The sequence below is a fragment of the Hypanus sabinus genome, chromosome 7 (assembly GCF_030144855.1).
Source record: "Hypanus sabinus isolate sHypSab1 chromosome 7, sHypSab1.hap1, whole genome shotgun sequence".
Taxonomy (NCBI): Eukaryota; Metazoa; Chordata; class Chondrichthyes; order Myliobatiformes; family Dasyatidae; genus Hypanus; species Hypanus sabinus.
Genome location: NC_082712.1, coordinates 107,933,406 through 107,953,149, shown reverse-complemented (window position 1 = coordinate 107,953,149; position 19,744 = coordinate 107,933,406). Strand labels below are relative to the sequence as shown.

The following is a 19,744-nucleotide window of genomic DNA, read 5'->3' as shown; positions in this document are numbered from 1 at the left end:
ATTTCGAATGTTGAAAGGGTTGGACAGAGTAGATGTGGGAAGGCTGTTTCCCTTGGTGGGGGAATCCAGGACAAGAGGCCACAGTCTTGGAATTAAAGAGTACCCATTTAAAACAGAAATGAGGAGAAATTTTTTTCAGCCAGAGGGTCGCGGATTCATGGAATTCATCGCCACATACAGCTGTAGAGGCCTGATCATTGAGGGTGTTTAAGAAGGAGATTGATAGGTAGCTAATTAGTCAAGGTATGAAGCGATATGGGGAAAAAAGCCAGAAATTGGAACTAGATGGGAGAATATTTTAGCTCATGGTGGAGTGGCGGAGCAGACTCGATGGGCTGAATGGCCTACTTCTGCTCCTTTGTCTTGTGTGAAATCGCTGAACAGCAGGATGAGTGATTTCACAACTCCATGTTGTAGGATTATTACTAAAGACATTTGACATTATCCAGAGACCAAGACTATCAAACTCCCCTGCTCTTTCCCATTCAGTTTCAAACATATAACCAGAAATGCCCAAAGACTTTCAACCCTCAATACCTAGAATTCTTGCTGTACAAAACCCTAACTATCTCAGCTGAGGTTTCCTACCTAACCTACTCAAACTGCCTGACTGGGCATTCTGAGAGGGCTAAGACCACCCTCCATGCATTGAATGTCAGAAGAACTAAACTACCATTTTCATCCACCTCCTTTATGGATTAAAAGTTCAGATATCCATATCAACTTGAGCTGTCACATAGCCTTATCCGATCAGATTTCCCTACCTTACATTATTGTAATCTCCTGTGACAATGTGAAGTGTAGCCCTCCATTATCGCCACTAGCGAATAGCAGGTGGATCAGGACAAATGCCAGCCCATGGAGACAGCTTGGAAAAGACATGTTTCTTCAGATGGTGGAAACAACCAGGAGGTAATATAAAGTTACTTCTCAATTTAAAGTTGCTTCCAAACAAACACCATGAAATCCAAGAATTATAGAAAATAATAAATGTGTCTGTCTCTCTGAGTCTGTCTCTGTTTCTCTGTCTGTGCCTCCCTGTGTGCCTGTGCACACCTGTGTATGTACCTGTTAAAATGAGCTAATCAGACAACTTGGGCTACAGCACATATGCATCCAATATACTTTATAAACTGCTTATTGCTTCTGTCTCTAGCACCACTCAGCAGCGATCTTCAAACATTTTTGATGAAAGAAAGAATGACAGCCATGCAGCACTAAAGCAGGACACTTGATCCACCATGCCATATCTCGATTTCCTGTTGCATGTTGGAAGATGAAATTTAATCCCAGCATGTGCAAGGTAATGCATTTTGGAAGTCAAATGGAAGGGCATTAAGTAATGTTGATGAACAGAGACCTAGGCGCCCCAAGTCCATAACTCCCATAGGTATATAGAGTGGTGAAGGCAGCATGTGGCATTTTTGCCCATGTAGATTAAGGCACAGAAAATTAAAGTTTGAATGTTACTTTGCAACTTTACACACTAATTGAGCTGCAAGGAGCAATGTACACGCTACACTACTGAAAGGATGATTGTGCTAGAGAGGGTGCAGAAAACTGAGCTAGTGGGGGAGGCACAGTTAGCATAAAGTTATTACCATGCCAGTGACCTGGGTTCAATTCTGCCAATGTACGTTCACCCCATGACTGCGTGGGTTCCTCTGCATGCTCCAGTTTCCTCCCAGATTCCAAAAACATACGGATTAGAAGGTTCGCAAACACGAGGAAATCTGCAGATGCTGGAATTTCAAGCAACACACACAAAATGCTGGTGGAACACAGCAGGCCACGCAGCATCTATAGGAAGAAGTACAGTCAACGTTTCGGGCCAAGACCCTTCGTCAGGACTAACTGAAAGAAAAGATACTAAAAGATTTGAAAGTAGGAGGGGGAGGGGGAGATCCAAAATGATAGGAGAAGACTGAAGGGGGTGGGGTGAAGCTAAGAGCTGGAAAGGAGATTGGCAAAAGGGATACACAGCTAGAGAAGGGAAAGAATCATGAGACGGGAGACCTGGGGAGAAAGTTAGGGGGAGGGGAGCACCAGAGGGAGATTGAGAACAGGCAAGGAGTGATTGTGAGAGGGGTAGAAAGAGGAAAAAAAGGGAGGGGGATAAATAAATAAATAAGGGACGGGGTAAGAATGGGGGGAGGGGTATTAACAGAAGTTGGAGAAATCAATGTTCATGCCATCGGGTTGGAGGCTACCCAGACAGAATATAAGGTGTTGTTCCTCCAACCTGAGTGTGGCTTCATCTTAATAGTAGAGGAGGCCATGGATAGACATGTCAGAATGGGAATAGGACATGGAATTAAAATGTGTGGCCACTGGCAGATCCTGCTTTTTCTGGCGGACAAAGAGTAGGTGTTCAGTGAAACAATTAGTAGATTAATTGGGCATGAGTGTTACTGGACAGCACAGGCTCATTGTTACTGTACTGTAGCCCTAAATAAAAATAAAAAGATTCACAAGGATGTTGCTGGGTTTACAGGGATTGAGTTCTAAGAACAGATTGGATAGGCTGTATGAACAAATTGGATTGGAGACTGATAAGTGGCATGTTAGAGGTTTATAAAATCATGAGAGGTATAAATAGTACACAGTCAGTGTGTTGGGAAACAGTACAACACAATACATAATAAAATAAACTATGAATTAGAATAAGAAATATATATAATTAAATTAGTGTACTACAAAATGACAGCAAAAAAGAAAAAAGTGGGCAATGTCCATTCAGAAATCTGATGACAGAGGGGAAGAAGCTGTTCTTGAAAAGTTGAGTGTGGGCCCTCAGTCTCCTGTACCTCCTCCTTGATGGTAGCAATGAGAAGAGGGGATGTCCAGGGTGATGGGGGTTGTTAATGAAGAATGCCCTTTTGAAGGTGTCCTCTATGTTGGGGAGGCTAGTACCTATTTTGAAGCTGGCTTCATTTATTCTGTAGTTTTTTTTTCCAATACCGTGCAATGGCTCCTTCATACCAGACAGTGATGCAACCAGTTGGAATGCTCTCATCTGTATAAGTTTGTGAGTCTTTAATGGAGAGGGAGGAGGTGGTAAATTTTTCACACAAATTAGTTGGTAGCTAGTATCTGGAATGAATTGTCAGAAGAGTTAGAGGAGTCAGGAAAGTAATAATATTTAAGAGGCATCTGGACAGGTATTTGAATGAACAAGGCATACGGAATGAATACAGGCAATTGATGTGAGAATAGATGTGTTAATCTGAAGTGCCTGTCTCTATGTTGTAGAGTTCTGTTACTCTCTGGTGTGGTTTTCACGGACCGCAGTCAGGATTTTGATAAGACTGGACTGGGAGGTTAAGCCACCAGTAATCCAAGGTGCATCAGCAAACTGGACTCAAGAGAGAATGCAGAGGGTAGTGGTACATAGGTATTTTTCTGTTTGTAAATCTGTAATGTGGTCTACCACTGGGATCAATGCTGGAACCTTTGTTATTTGAAATACATATAAGTGACTTAAATGAGAATGTAGGTGGTTTGAACAGTCATAGATAGAGAAGGTTATCCAAGGATACAGTGAGACATGGATCAGCTGGAAAATTGAGCAGAAAAGTGGCAGATGGCACCCTCTTGACAAGTGTGAGGTGATCTGGCTGGACCCGTAGAGTAAATGGCAGGGTTCTAAGGAACATTAATGTGCAGGGAGAATTCCAGATACAAAGCCATTGCTCTGTGAAAGTGGCAACACAAAGGAGGCATTTGGCATGCTTGCTTTCATAGGCCAGGCATCAAGAGTTGGGCCATCATATTTCAGCCATACGCTACATTGGTTAGACTGTACTTAAGAGTTGAGTGTTGTAGTTCTATTCATGACACTACAGGAGGATGAAGTAATCTGGCTCTTTGAACCCGCTTCATCACTTGCAAGATCATGGCTGATCTGACTGTAATCTCAAATCATCAGCGAACAGTAATCATTCACCCTCTTGATTATCAAGAATATGTCTCTGCCTTAAAATTAACTCAAACCCACACCCCTTCTGATAACAAGGACACAGCTGGTGAGTTCAGTTCCATTGTATATTCTCAAGCTGGCTGCAACATATTTGTACTGTGAAACTCACCCGCCATCTTTGTGCAGAGCAACCCTCCCCAACTTACTGTTGTGGATCCTTTGGAAGGTGTAGTTGGTGGGATTCAGCAACCATTCTCCAGAATATTCCACAGCCTGAGTCCGAGCCAGCTTCTCAGTGAATAGGGACAACTTGGGTCTGGACGCCAGGAAGGAATTTACTTGGAAAGCAACAACAGGCCGAGGAAAGAGTCGGAGGATCCTGGTGTGGGCAAGGAAGCCCTGCAGCACATTGGGGGAGTTGAAGAACCGCACCATGGCAACCCTGTGAACCAAAGGGTCAGCCGGTTAGAAAGCAACGGGGAATCAAGCACGGCCATAGTCAGAGGAGTCCAACCTAGTAAAAAACACATTCATTCTACATAACAGAAGATTTGAGCATGCAAATCTCACTTGAGCACAAGATCACATCCATTCATTTGACTGCTATACTACAGCAATCTAATCAAGACACGTGGCGACAATCACAGTGTAAACTCAGACACTGGCAGGCCAGAGAGTGGAAAGAATGGAGTGGTGGTCAGGAACAATCTCTCCTTGGGCAGTACATGATGAAAGTGAGCAGCAATGAATGAACACGGTGAGAGAATGAGCGGCTTTGCCATGGAGATAATGGCCTTGCCGTTGACATCAATGGATCTGGGGTTGAGAGAGTGAACAGCTTTAAGTTCCTCCGTATACACGTCACCGAGGATCTCACATAGTCTGTACACACTAGCTGTGTGGTGAAAAAAGCACAACAGCACCTCTTTCACCTCAGACAGATGAAGAAGTTTGGTATGGGCCCCCAATTCCTAAGAACTTTCTACAGGGAGAAAATTGAGAGCATCTTGACTGGCTGCATCACGGTTGGGTATGGTACTTCCCTCAATTGCAGGACTCTGCAGAGAGTGGTGCGGACAGCCCAGTGCATCTGTAGATGTGAACTTCCCATGATTCAGGACATTTACAAAGACAGGTGTGTAAAAAGGGCCCGAAGAATCAGTGGGGACCTGAGTCACCCCAACCATAAACTGTTACTCTCTGGAAAATGGTACCACAGCATAAAAGCCAGGATCAACAGGCTCTAGGACAGCTTCTTCCACCAGGCCATCAGACTGATTAATTCATGCTGATGCAGTTGTATTTTTATGCTACATTAACGGTGCTGTTGTACAAACTATTTATTATGAATTACTATAAATTGCACATTGCACAATTAGTCGGAGCCATAACGTAAAGATTTTTACTCCTCATGTATATGAGGGATGTAATAAACTCAATTCAATTCAATGATGTGCAACAGCTGTGGAGGATGTGGGAGAGGACGAGCATTGTTTTTGTAGGACGTGTGCAGAAATACCACACTGTCACCCTGTTTCCAGAGCTTCTGCCATTTAAAATTTGATTTTCCCAAATTTTAATGTTCCAGTATTTCCCTTCATGCCTCTATTCAGTGACAGCAACCAAGGTTCAGATATCTTAGATTAAATCCAAGCTAGAACAGAGCTAAAAACTTCTTCACTTCTGGCTTTGGGAACTGACCCAGAAAGGCAGGTCTGCTGAAGGTAACTGCAGGAGATGGTTAGCTGAAGAACACAGCAATAATCCCCAACAAATCTGATTAGGATTTATGTGGTTGTGATACACCACAATGACAGAGCACTTGAGGCAACATTCCTACAGGGAAAAAGGGGCCTATAGATAGGTATCCTACTAACATGACTCACGGGGAATGCACAAAGACCCAGACACACCCTCAAACTCACCGGGTTGCAATGTCCACAGAGTCGACGTCGTTGCCGTAGATGAGAGGGTTGAACTCAGTAGATGGAGTGGAGGTCTGCTCTTCGCGTGCCCTACCAGTCAGCAGAGGCAGTTGCTGTGCTTCATTGAACTTCTCGAGATTGAGGATTGGCTGAGTGTTCAAGCTCATGCTTGCCAGTGCCTACAGTACAGAAGTGTCAGCATGAGGGAACTCAGGACAGAAACCAGCCCACTTCAGTCACTGCAACACCACCACAGCATCAGCCACCACTGCACCCTCCTCCTTGACAAAACTCTCTGACAGAGGCAGCAATGCTCCTGTGCCCACGCACAAGGAGCACACTGAATCCATATCTTTCGACAGATAAATGACCCTCTCCTTTCATTCCATTAAACAGATCTACACCATCCACCTTCCTTCCAAGACACCCCACTATCCTGAATTTTAGAGGCAGCAATGTTCTCAGGGTGCAGAGGGAGGGGCAGATGATCAACAGGACTGCCAGACAACACCACCAATCTCCCCACTGTTACATTCAGTCTAATGTTCATGGGAACAAAATTAATCAGTACAGAGAATGGAATTGAAACCAACCAATGAAACACAACCTATAGGAGCAATCCATTCAATTCCACTGGGAACAAGGCTAGACCCTGGTATAGACACCACTAACATGTCCAGTCAATTCCGTCCAGGCTCCGGAACTGAGACAATGTCACTTCACAGCACTGGGCACCATTTAAGAAGTCCGCAGTGCCTAAGGAACTTCTATTCTGAATCTGGGGAACGTACAGTATATTTTTGGCAGGACTATTTCATGGGATAGTTTAAGGGAGCTGCATCTGCCCTTTCAATGATTTGATGGGACAGATTTACTCTTTTCCTAACCAATCACAGCATAATCCAGGCATTTACTGGGACAATTTAGAATTGTTACTGTGCATCTAGCCAGTACAGTGCCTGCTCCGGGACCACCTTATGGCTGAGGTAAAAACTAGTATTTTTATATTCAGCAAATGCTGTAACTGAACAGTCAAAGGAAGCTTTACTCTAACTAGGGCTGGCATCTTGCAAAATAGGGTATTGCTGTCCCATCAGAGGCTGATTGAACAGAGACCAAATGAATGGAGGAGGTAGCGAAGCCTTTCTGCAAATAGGAGGGAGGTGCATTCATGGGTCCACCTTTTGCCATCACCACCCACTGACAACAAAGATTCTAAGTACCCTTTGGGCTTTAATGTGAATCTGCTTCACCCTTAGCAACAAGTAATGTGTCACAAGTAAGCTCTATCATTGCAAATTACTTGTCAGCACATAGTTCCACTCAGCTCTTGATGCAGACCCAACATGCAAAGGACAACATCAATGTGAGAACTGAATGACGTTCCAATCTCAAGCGCCACCAAGGGGAAATAACTGTAGCGAAAGCCAGCAATACCTCAGCAGATATACAGAGCAATATCTATTTAACCGTCACCTTCAGAAAGGGAGACATAAGTAATGCCACATCACTGTAGCGCAGCAGTTAGTGTAACACAATTACTGTGCCAGCAACCCAGGTTCAGTGCTGCCATCATCTGTAAGAAGCTTGTACATTCTCTCCATGACCACATGATTTCCTCTGGTCTCGTCCCACATTCCAAAGACATGCTGCTTACTGGGTTAATTAGTCACATGTGTGTAATTGAGTGGCACAGGCTCAGTGGGCTAGAAGGGCCTGTACCATATTGTATCTATAAATATAAATGTTTAAAGGTTCATTTATTATCAAATATACAACTCTGAAATTCTTCTTCTCCAGATAGCTGCAAAACTAACAAAAAGAATGGTAGCACAATTATCAACATCCCCTCCCAAAATCGCTCCTCCTGCACAAAACAAAAATGGAATAAGCACATTAACCCCCAAATCTCCCTCCACTACAAACAATGAGAAAGATCAATCAAGAAGTACAGAATGTGATTAGTCTATAAGACTGAAAAAAGTCTACAGTCTAAGTCATATCTAAAATGCAGAAAACCTGGATAACATCCTCTGGGCATAGTGGCAGCTTAAGAGCCAGTGATCAAAAAGCAGCGTCTCCTCTCTGACAGCAGAGTGATGCCCTAGCGAGCAAACGGCAGTCTTCCCCTTTGAAAGCAGTTTGCCAGCGCCCACCTCCTGCATTAACTTCAATGTTTCAATCTCCCTCTTTGCTTTTCAGTGAAATGGAGTCAAGCATCGCTTGTGCCCGGTCCCATAGCCTGCTCACCATGAGGTCCCATACTGCCTCCCAGGATCCGCTTGGGGGCTGCAGAGCGCTGAAACACCCAAACGATCTCCAAATCACAGGCTCCAATCACATTCAAGATGAAAAGCAAATGAAAAAGACATAGAAGTGAAATATATGGTTTCACAATCTATCCAGGAAATGTTAACTGAAGGAGTGTTGTACACAGAAGCCATCTTGAACAGAAGTCCATAAAAATAAAAATATCCACCAACACCCTCTTAGTTCAAGATTGTCCGACAGAGTATAGTTTATACAGGTCGATTTTGAACACATGACTTGCACAACACAGCAATTAAAAAGAGTGCAGGAAAACCTTCACATTAAATTGCATCAAGATAGCTGTGAGGCCCTTAAAGCTTTACTGAGTGACGTTCTAACTTACTTGATCTACATGATAAATGAAGCTCAAGATCACTATTAACAAACCATGAGCTGAATCCACTGGTTACTCAACTTAAGCACCAAGTTCATTTGGCAATAATAAGGAAACCTACTTGTCTACATTCCAAAGTAAGTCTACCAAAACGCAAAACCATATGGATTGCTACCTATAATAAAGCTGTAATTGAGAGCTGTAGCAGCCAAGGCAACATCACAATTTGGTGGTAAGTGTAAACTTTGGAGAGTTAATCACTGCTGAATAACATGAGAGTCCTCCTTCACCCAGTGAAAGCCATCTATGTGCCTAATTCCCAGCAATCCCTGCTTAGTACAGCTTTTAAGGAATGCCTGAAGTACATGACTGCTTAATTGAAATATAAAGCTGTGCTCTCAGATCGAAACTCATCCCTCAAGATCCAGTTACACAATCAGCAGCTTCCAACTCTGCTTTGTTGACATTAAGACTACAGACCTGAACAGCACCTTCAGAGACTACTTTAAAAGTGGAACAACACTTGGAACATGAACAATTTCCAAATAAAAATGCAGCCAACGTACAGACTATCAGGCGGAGATAGGGAATAGATAATAAATCCTTTGGGTGAACTAGAACATGGGTCATTACAGAGAACTAGAACATTGATTTTATTACAGAGACTTGGCTGTCACAAAGGCAGGAATAGCTTTAAAGATCAGATTTATTTGCCACATGTACACTGAAACGCAGTGACATGTGTCATTTGCATCAACGACCTACACAGTCCGAGGACTTGGCTGGGAACAGCCTGCAGGTGTTGCACATCTCCAGTGTACTCACAATTCACTGACCCTAACCATGTCTTTGGAATGTGGGACAAAACCAGAACACCCAGAAGAAACCCATGTGGTCACTAAAAGACCATAAGACATAGGAGCAGAACCAATCAAGTCTGCCCCGATATTCAATCATGACTGATTACCCCCCTCAACACTATTCTTCTGTCTTCTCCCATAATCTTCGAATCCCTTACTAATCAAGTCAAGTCGCTATTTATTGTCAATTTGACTATAAACTGCTGGTACAGTACACAGTAAAAACAAAACAACGTTCTTCCAGTACCATGGTGCTACATGAAACACAAAACTACACTAGACTATGTGAGACACTAGACTACGTAAAACAATACAAAAACTACAGTAGACAGGACTACATAAGTGCACAAAACAGTGCAGGGCAGTACAATAATTAATTAATTAATAATTAACAGGACAATAAGCACACTAGAGGACAAGTTTCAATATAATATTAAATGATGTATATGTCAGTCTAGACTCTGGGTATTGAGGAGTCTGATGGAAGAAACTGTTGCACAGTCTGGTCGTGAAAGCTCAAATGCTTTGGTACCGTTTGCCAAATGGCAGGAGGGAGAAGAGTTTGCATGAGGAGTGTGTGGGGTCCTTCACAATGCTGTTAGCTCTCAAAGACTTATCTAGCTCTGCCTTAAATATACCCAGCAACTTTGCCACAGATTCACCATCCCCGGCTAACAAAATGCCTACTCATCTCTGGCATAGAAACCCTACAGCACAACACAGGCCCTTTGGCCCACAAAGCTGTGCTGAACATGTCCTTACCTTAGAAATAACATAGGGTTATCCACAGCCCTCTATTTTTCTGAGCTCCATGTATCCATCCAAGAGTCTCTTAAAAGACCTTATCATATCTGCTTCCACCACCATCACTGGCAGCCCATTCCATGCACTCACCACTCTCTGCGTAAAAAACTTACCTGATATCTCCTGATATCTCTGTGCTACTTCCAAGCACCTTAAAACTGTAGGCCACTTGTGCTAGCCATTTCAGCCCTGGGAAAAAGCCCTGATTATCCACACGGTCAATGCCTCTAATCATCTTATACATCTTTATCAGGTCACCTCTCATTTTCCGTCGCTCCAAGGAGAAACAGCCAGGTTCACTCAACCTATTCTCATAAGGCATGCTCCCCAATCCAGGCAACATCCTTGTAAATCTCCTCTGCAACCTTTCTATAGTTTCCAAATCCTTCCTGTAGTGAGATGACCAAACAAGTGGGATCTGACCAGGGTCCTATATATCTGCAACATTACCTCTCGGTTCTTAAGCTCAAACTGATGAAAGCCAATGCACCATATGCCTACTTAATCACAGAGTCAACTTGCGCAGCAGCTTTGAGTGTTCTGTGGACTCAGACTTTAATATCCCACTGATCCTCCACACTGCCAAGAGTCTTACCATTAATACTATATTCTGCCATCATATTTGACCTACCAAAATGAACCACTTCACACTTATCTGGGGTGAACTCCATCTGCCACTTCTCAGCCCAGTTTTGCATCTTATCAATGTCCCGCTGTAAACTTTGACCCCCCTCCACACTATCCGCAACACCTCCAACCTTTGTGTCATCAACAAATTTACTAACCCATCCCTCCACTTCCTCATCCAGGTCATTCATAAAAGTCACAAAGAGAAGGAGTCCCAGAACAGATCCCTGAGGCACACCACTGGTCACCAACCTCCATGCAGAATATGACCTGTCTACAGCCACTCATTGCCTTCTGTGGGCAGGCCAATTCTAGATCCACAAAGAAAGATCCCATTGGATCCCATGCCTCCTTACTTTCTCAATAAGCCTTGCGTGGGGTACCTTATCAAATGCATTGCTGAAATGCTCCCACAGTAACCTGAGGTACATCTCATCCAGTCCCAGAGACTTATACAACTTGATGCTTTCCAAAAGCCCCAGCACATCCTCTTTTTAATGTCTATATACTCGAGCTTTTTAACCTGCTGTAAGTCGTCCCTACAATAGCCAAGAACCTTTTCCATAGTGAATACTGAAGCAAGGTATTCATTAAGTACCTCTGTTATCTCCTCCTTACACACTTTTCCACTGTCACACCTGATTGGCCCAATTCTCTCACATCTTATCCTCTTGCTCATCACATACCTGTAGAATGCCTTGGGGTTTTCTTTGATCCTGCTCGTCAAGGCCTTCTCATGGCTCCTTCTGGCTCTCCTAATTTTATTCTTAAGCTCCTTCCTGCTAGCCTTATAATCTTCTAGATCTCTATCATTATCTAGTTTTTTGAACTTTTTGTTAGTTTTTCTTTTCTTTTTGACTAGATTTACAACAGCCTTTGTACACCACAGTTCTTTCCCTGTCTCAATGGAACATAACTATGCAGAACGCCATGTTAATATCCCCTGAACATTTGTCACATTTCTGCCGTACATCTCCGAGAACATCCGCTCCCAACTTATGCTTCCAAGTTCCTGCCTGATAGCTTCCTAATTCCCCTTACTCCAATTAAACACTTTCCTAACTTGTCTGTTCCTATCCCTCTCCAATGCTGTGGTAAAGGAGAAAGAATTGTGATCACTATCTCCAAAATGCTCTTCCACTGAGAAACGTACACCTGACCAAGTTCATTTCCCAAAACCAGATCAAGTACAGCCTCTTGTAGGCTTATCTACATATTGTGTCAGGAAACCTTCCTGAACATACCTAACAAACCCCACCCCATCTAAACCCCTTGCTTTAGATAGATACCAATCAATATTTTGGAAATTAAAATCTCCCACCACGACAACCCTGTTATTATTATGCCTTTCCAGAATCTGTCTCCCTATCTGCATCTTGATGTCCCTGTTACTATTGGGTGGTCTATAAAAACCACCTGGTAGAATTATTGACCACTTTCTGTTTCTAACTTCCACCCAAAGAGACTCTGTGGACAATCTCTCCATTACTTCCTCCTTTTCTGCAGCCATGACACCATCTCTGATCAGCAGTGCCACGCCCTCACCTTTTGCCTCCATCCCTGTCCTTTCTGAAATATCTAAGTACCTGGCACTCTAAGTAACCATTCCTGCCCCTGAGCTATCCAAGTCTCTGTAATGGTCACAACATCATAGTTCCAAGTATTGATCCATGCTCTAAGCTCATCAACTTCGTTCATGATACTCCTTGCATTAAAACAAACACATCTCAAACCATCGGTCTGAGCGTATTCTTTCTGTATCACCTGCCTATCTTCCCTCTCGCACTGTCTCCAAGCTTTCTCTATTTGTGAGCCAACCACACCTTCCTCTGTCTCTTCAGTCTGGTTCCCACCCCACAGCTTAAACTCTTCCCAGCAGCCTTCGCAAACTTCTCTGCCAGGATATTGGTCCCCCTCAGATTCAAGTACAACCCATCCTCTTTGTACAAATTATGCCTTTTGCAGACACACTGCTTCTTCAACACTACCTGCTCCTTCACCTATCTTTGACTCATTCACAAACTTGGCTGCAAAGCCATCAATTCTATTACGCAGATCATTAACATGCAACTTGAAAAGTAGCAGACCCAAAAAAAAACACAAATCCCTGCAGAACTCCACTTGTCATCGGCAGTCAACCAGAAAAGGCCCCCTTTATTTCAGAATCAGAATCAGAATCAGACTTTAATCGCCAAGTACCTGTGCACATACAAGGAATTTACTTCCGGTAGATGTTGTCTCTCTGCTCATAACAATAATAATGATAAATATAAATGAAAATATAGATTATACACACAGGTAGTGCAATCCAAGTAATAGTTAGCCAACAGTTAACCGGCAGTTAACTGTTCAGCAAAGTGACCGCAGTAGGGAAAAAACTTCTCCAGTGCCTATTAGTCTTAGTCTGGAGGGATCTGAAGCGCCTACCAGACGGAAGCAGTTCAAACAGTAGGATGGAAGGAGTCCATTATGATGTTCCCCGCCCTCTTCTTCAATCTGGAAGAGTACAGGTCCACAATAGAGGGCAGGGAGGCTCCAATGATGCGCTCGGCAGTCCTCACTGTGTGCTGTAGTCTGGTTCTATCCTGCTTGGTGGCGGCTCCAAACTACACAGTGATGGAGGTGCACAGGACAGACTCAATGACTGCAGTGTAGAACTGCAGCAGCAATTCCTGAGGCAGACCATATTTCCTCAAGAGCCGCAGGAAGTACATCCGCTGCCGGGCCTTCTTCAGGATGGAGCTGATGTTCTGCTCCCACTTCAGATCCTGAGAGATGGTGGTTCCCAGGAACCTGAAGTTCTCCACGGTGGACACAGGGCTGCTGAGGACTGTGAGGGGGGACATAACGGGGGGATGTCTCCTGAAATCCACTATCATCTCCTTTGTCTTGAGCGTGTTCAGCTCCAGATTGTTCCGACTGCACCAGAGCGCCAGTTGGTCCACCTGCTGTCGATATGCAGACTCATCACTGTTCTGGATGAGTCCGATGACGGTGGTGTCGTCTGCAAACTTCAAAAGCTTCACATAGGGGTTGGAGGAGGTGCAGTCATTGGTGTAGAGGGAGAACAGCAGTGGAGAAAGGACACACCCCTGGGGGGCACCGGTGTTGGTGATTCGAGTATCCGAGGTGACCTGTCCCATCCTTACCTGCTGACTTCTGTTGGTCAGGAAGCTGTAAATCCAATCGCAGAGGTCAGGTGGCACAGCGAGGTGAGACAATTTGGAGCAGAGGGTATGAGGGACGATGGTGTTAAACGCCGAACTGAAATCCACAAACAGCATCCGAGCATAGGTCCCAGGACGATCCAGATGTTGCAGGATATAGTGCAGTCCCAGGTTGACTGCATCGTCAACTGACCTATTTGCCCGGTAGACAAACTGCAGGGGATCCAGCAGGCTGCTGGTGAGGGTCTTCTGGTGGTTCAACACCAAGTGTTCAAAGGATTTCATGACCACAGATGTCAATGCTGCAGGTCTGTAGTCGTTCAGTCCTGTGATGGTGGGTTTCTTGGGGACTGGGATGATGGTAGAGCGCTTGAAGCAAGTCGGAACCTCACTCAGCTCCAGAGATCTATTAAAGAGCTGAGTGAAGATGGGAGCCAGCTGATCAGCACAGGCTCGTAGACAGGAGGGGGAGACCCCATCTGGGCCTGGAGATTTTCCGGTCTTAAGTCGCTGGAACAGTCGACATACTTCTCCTTCGCTGATTCTAAGCTGTGATCTCGGGGGGCTGGGCAGAGATGGTGGGGAGGTGATTGCAGTGATTGGGGGATGAGTGCCAGTGAGTGATGGTCGAGGGAAGGCAGGAAGAGAGACCGAAGAGGGGGGAGGGACAGGTGTAAGATGGACCCTCTCAAATCTACAGTAAAAGGTATTAAGGTCGTCAGCCAAAGCTTTGTTAACCTCAGCAGTGGGGGCAGTGCGTCTCTTGTAGCCAGTGACCTCCTGCAGGCCTCTCCACACCGACAATGAGTCGTTAGCTGAGAAATTATTCCTCAACTTTTCGGAGTAGAGCCGCTTGGCCACTCTGATTTCTCTGGTCAGTGCATTTCTGGCCAGCCTGTACAGGGCCCTATTCCCACTCCTGTGGGCGTCCTCCTTAGCTTGGCGAAGATGTCTGAGTTTGGGGGTAAACCATGGCTTATTGTTGACGAAGGCCCGGAAAGTTTTTGTGGGTACACATGCATCCTCACAAAAACTGATGTAGGATGTCACAGTGTCTGTCACTTCATGTATATTAGTGGCTGCAGGTTCAAAGACACCCCAGTCAGTGGTGTCAAAGCAGTCCTGAAGTTGCTGTTTCGCCTCACTGGTCCACTTCTTCACTGTCCTCACCACAGGCTTAGCAGATTTAAGTCTCTGCCTATAGGCTGGGATAAGGTAGATCAGACAGTGGTCAGAGAGTCCCAAGGCTGCACGGGGAATAGAATGGTAAGCATTATTTAGGATAGTATAACAGTGGTCCAGAGTGTTACTATCCCTGGTGGGGCAGTTAACATGTTGTCTGTATTTCGGGAGTTCGTGATTCAGTTTAGCTCTGTTGAAATCTCCTAGGACGATCAACAGCGAATCTGTGTGTTCCCGTTCTAAACACATAATATGATCAACCAGCTGCCGAACGGCCTCGCTCACGTTGGCCTGAGGTGGAACATAAACACTGACAAGGATAAATGAGGAAAACTCTCGCGGTGAATAGAAAGGCTTACAGTTCAGAACGAGAAACTCCAGGTTCGGGTCGCAGTGTCTGTGAAGAACCTTAACGTCAGTGCACCAGCCTTCATGGATGTAAAAACAGATTCCACCACCCCTTGATTTCCCCGATAACTCCGTGACGCGGTCTGCTCGCAGCAGCTGGAAGCCGGGGATGTGCAGACCTCCATCCGGAACGGAATCACTGAGCCATGTTTCAGTGAAACAAAGAGCCGCAGAATTCGCAAAGTCTCTACTGGTTCTGGTCAGAAGAAGCAGCTCGTCCAACTTATTAGGAAGAGAGCGAAGGTTGGCGAGGTGTATCGCTGGGAGCGCGGTGCAGAATCCCCGCAGTCTCAGTTTAACAAGCGCACCGGCTCTCTTCCCTCGTTCACGACTCTTCCATAATCCATACAGAGCCGCTGCTCTGCCGACCAAGATCTCAGAAAAACTATTCGGGTCAGAGTGGAAAGTTGGAAGGTAGTTGTTAATGAGCTGCCTGATGTTCAGGAGTTCATCCCTGCTGAATATGACTGAATCCGCTTGAACAAAAACAATAAAAAGACACAAAAACACACAAAAAGCCAGAGAGCTCGGCACCGAGGCTGCCATCTGCGGCGCCATTTTAGAAATGACCTACAATTTCTTTGCCTTCTGCCAATCATCCAACCTTCTATTTATGCTAGTATCTTCCCTGTATACCATTAGGTGTTATCTTGTTCAGCAGCCTTGAGTGCGGCACTTTATTAAAGGTCTTTGGAAAATCCAAGTAAAGAACATCCACTGAAAGGTCTCGGCCCGAAATGTCAACTGCACTCTTTTCCATATATATGCTGCCTGGCCTGCTAAGTTCCTCCAGCATTTTGTGTGTGTTTCTTGAACACCCATTGAGTCCTTTGTCTATCTTGCCTGTTATTTCCTCAAAAAATTCCAACAGATTTCTCAGGCAGTGAAACCATGCTACTTCAACCTATTTTATTGTATGCCCCGTCAGAACCAGGACAAACGTACAGAGCAGCATTTAATGCTCATTCATACACTAACTTCCCAGCATGAAGCCTTTGGGTTCCCTGGTTATCTTGTGAAGGTTTACCTTCCTTTGGGATGCCTACACCTGATCGGAGACCAATTCCGTTTACTATTCATTCTGATGTCAAGCATGAAATCTCCCAAACCCCTTTACCATCCATCTTGCTGGGATGTCAGTTCCAATCCATTACTTCTTTCAGTGTTTGAAAATGAATGGTCAATTCTTCAATTTCTAATGTCTTCACTTCAAAATTATTACTGAAAGCAGCACTGTCAGCTTCAGTAAGCTGATAAATGTACAACCTTAGTAAAATGAGAGTATTCTGTAATCTCAGTCCCCATCATCGCCTGGGACTCTCACTTATCAGCATTACCAAGATTCTGCATAAGCCTGGTAAGCAAATGTCTCTCCTCTCACCACCCCACCACAGCCCAGCCACCAGGACAAACATCTGTGGAGAATCACTGAAAAGCATCAAGCACCTGTATTATCACAATAGCCACCTAGCTACCATTTCCAAATGCAGAGGTCAAATAAAGGTAGCTAAGCAACTTCCAGAACACACTTTCCCATATCTTCTACTGATAAAGACCAAGAGTTGAATGCTGAAATTCTGAAAGTATTCATCATTTGCCTGTGGATTATGGAAATTCTATCATATCAACAGACTACGGGAGCATCTGCAGGTTTGAACCAAAGATCATGAAACATCAAGTCTGTTGGGTGACCACTGAAATGGACAATAGACTGCTTTCCTGAAGCAAGTTCCCTTGTTTCACTCATGGTTAGTTGATCAACAAAGGACAGAATTTATCAATGCACAGTGTGAATATATTTTAAGAACACTATTTGCCAAATCTTCTATTGATCTAGATCAAAAGTTAAAAGTTTGAAAGCAAGTGGAGACGTTAATTTCACAATTTGGTAACAACTGGCACAATACATAATGAACTCCTCAGTCTGCAGCAGACATTATCCTTATTTCTAAACTGGGATAATTTGTCCCCGTCAGTGGTAACGGAATAAAAGTCTGGCTTAGCATTTAACTGTACCGTACCTACTCTGGGAGTGTTGATTAGACAGCAAGTAGAGGCTGAAACAGGCTTAATATTCCAAACACATCCCAGTCACATAGGTTTAAACAGACCTTCATGAACGAGTAAAAAAACTTGCAAAGGGAAGGGAAGATGATATGGGGGCATTTTGAAGGCTGCACATACCGTAACTTCCGGTGTATAAGCCACGAATCCTAAAATTAGGGGGTCGGCCAATTTTGGAAAAATGAGTACATGGAATACAGGTCGTATTTATTGGCTGTTTTTGAGTCAAATTCGTTCCACTGTTGACGCATGAATTCTTTGAATGATTTGTTTAAACGCACATCTAGTGGCTGGAGATCAAACCACCAGGGATGACTGCAATGTCTGTATTTTCAGCTTTCTATGCTGCTATTGTCTCACCTGACAACTGCACTTTGAATGCGTCCCAGACAAGTAGCGACTTTTCCTTCCCAAAACCTTCGGGACGTCGATGCTACACCTCTTTAACCCACTTCAAGCAACCGGCTTCATCCATCCAGCAGCATTCTTGAACGTAAACAACACCCCACGGGAATTTTCTGAGAAATCTTTGCTTTTTTGTCTCAACACAAGATCACGTCTATTCATAAATCCGGTGCACCAACTTCGCGTAGCTTTGAAATTTTCGCAAACCTCATGCTGTTTTTTGGCCCATTTCAACACTTGAACTCGAATCATTTCTCTGTTAACAATGTATCCAGACAATCACTGGTGATTCACCCACTCTAAAACTTTTTCTTCCAGTTCTGGCCACTGGCATGCTTTCCTGCAGTTTGTACATTTCGTCTATGGCATTTCCCTCAGCGTCTCCTCTGCCTTTCTCCACTCTCTCACTGGTTTCTCGTTTACACTAAACTTCTTAGCAGCTGCAGAATTATTCGTTCATTTAGCAAAACCAACAACCTTTAGTTTGAAGCCAGCATCATATCGCATTTGTTTTAATCTTTTATACATGGCAGTTGCAAACTCAATACTGAGTACACGTACTGATCCCGCCACCCCATGTTATATTTTAACGAGATTACGATGGGCGCTAAATGGTTTCACGGGAGTTACAATTCTGAAGATTCTTTACCATTGGAGACCTAATCCAAAATTTCCCTCCCTGATTTATTTATTAAGAATTTGCTTATAACGCTCTACAATGTGTAGGCCTGTTTTCTTAGCAGGTACTGGTTCACAAAATTTCCCGGTTCTGCATCCGGCAAAGCTGAGTACTGGCATGTGAGATCTTGTGATCTTTTCTGGTTAAATCAAAAACCTCTACAAAAGGGGTCAGCTTATACAAAGGTAACATGAAGAAGTCACTTTTTAACCTTGAAAATGGGGGGGGGGGGGGGTTGGCTTATACTCCGGTGTATACGGTATTTTAACTGCAGAATCAACCAAGTCCAGTAATTTAGGATATTATTTGCCGTATGGAAGATCCAGCTTTTAGTGGACAGTGAAATGGTAGCAAATAGAACTAAGTGAAAACACGAGGAAATCTGCAGATGCTGGAAATTCAAACAGCAACACACACAAAATGCTAGTAGAACACAGCAGGCTAGGCAGCATCTATAGGGAGAAGCGATGTTGACATTTCGGGTCGAGACCCGTCGTCAGGACTAACCGAAAGGAAAGATAGTAAGAGATTTGAAAATGGGGGGGGGGGGGGGGGGGGAATGCAAAATGATAGGAGAAGACCGGAGGGGTTGGGATGAAGCTAAGAACTGGAAAGGTGATTGGCGAAAGTGATACAGAGCTGGAGGAGGGAAAGGATCATGGGACAGGAGGCCTCAGGAGAAAGAAAGGGGGGGGGAGCACCAGAGGGAGATGGAGAACAGGCAAACAAATAAATATGTCAGGGATGGGGTAAGAAGGGGAGGAGGGGCATTAACGGAAGTTAGAGAAGTCAATGTTCATGCCATCAGGTTGGAGGCTACCCAGCCGGTATATAAGGTGTTGTTCCTCCAACCCGAGTTTGGATTCATTTTGACAATAGAGGAGGCCGTGGATAGACATATCAGAATGTGGCCTCCTCTATTGTCAAAATGAATCCAAACTCGGGTTGGAGCAACAACACCTTATATACCGGCTGGGTAGCCTCCAACCTGATGGCATGAACATTGACTTCTCTAACTTCCGTTAATGCCCCTCCTCCCCTTCTTACCCCATCCCTGACA

At 44.3% G+C, this 19,744-nt stretch overlaps 1 protein-coding gene across 5 annotated transcripts in view; it reads right to left on the bottom strand.

Moving 5' to 3' along the window:
* The window catches only part of madd (MAP-kinase activating death domain), a 248,446-nt gene that overhangs the window by 138,744 nt on the left and 89,958 nt on the right, over positions 1 to 19,744 (bottom strand). For all 5 annotated transcript variants that reach the window (XM_059975345.1, XM_059975346.1, XM_059975347.1 and 2 more), the window contains exons 8-9: positions 5,845 to 6,023; positions 4,126 to 4,361 (exon numbers count right to left, since the gene is read on the bottom strand). In XM_059975345.1, the coding sequence (XP_059831328.1) occupies positions 4,126 to 4,361; positions 5,845 to 6,023 (415 nt within the window). The remainder of the gene's footprint in view (positions 1 to 4,125; positions 4,362 to 5,844; positions 6,024 to 19,744) is intronic.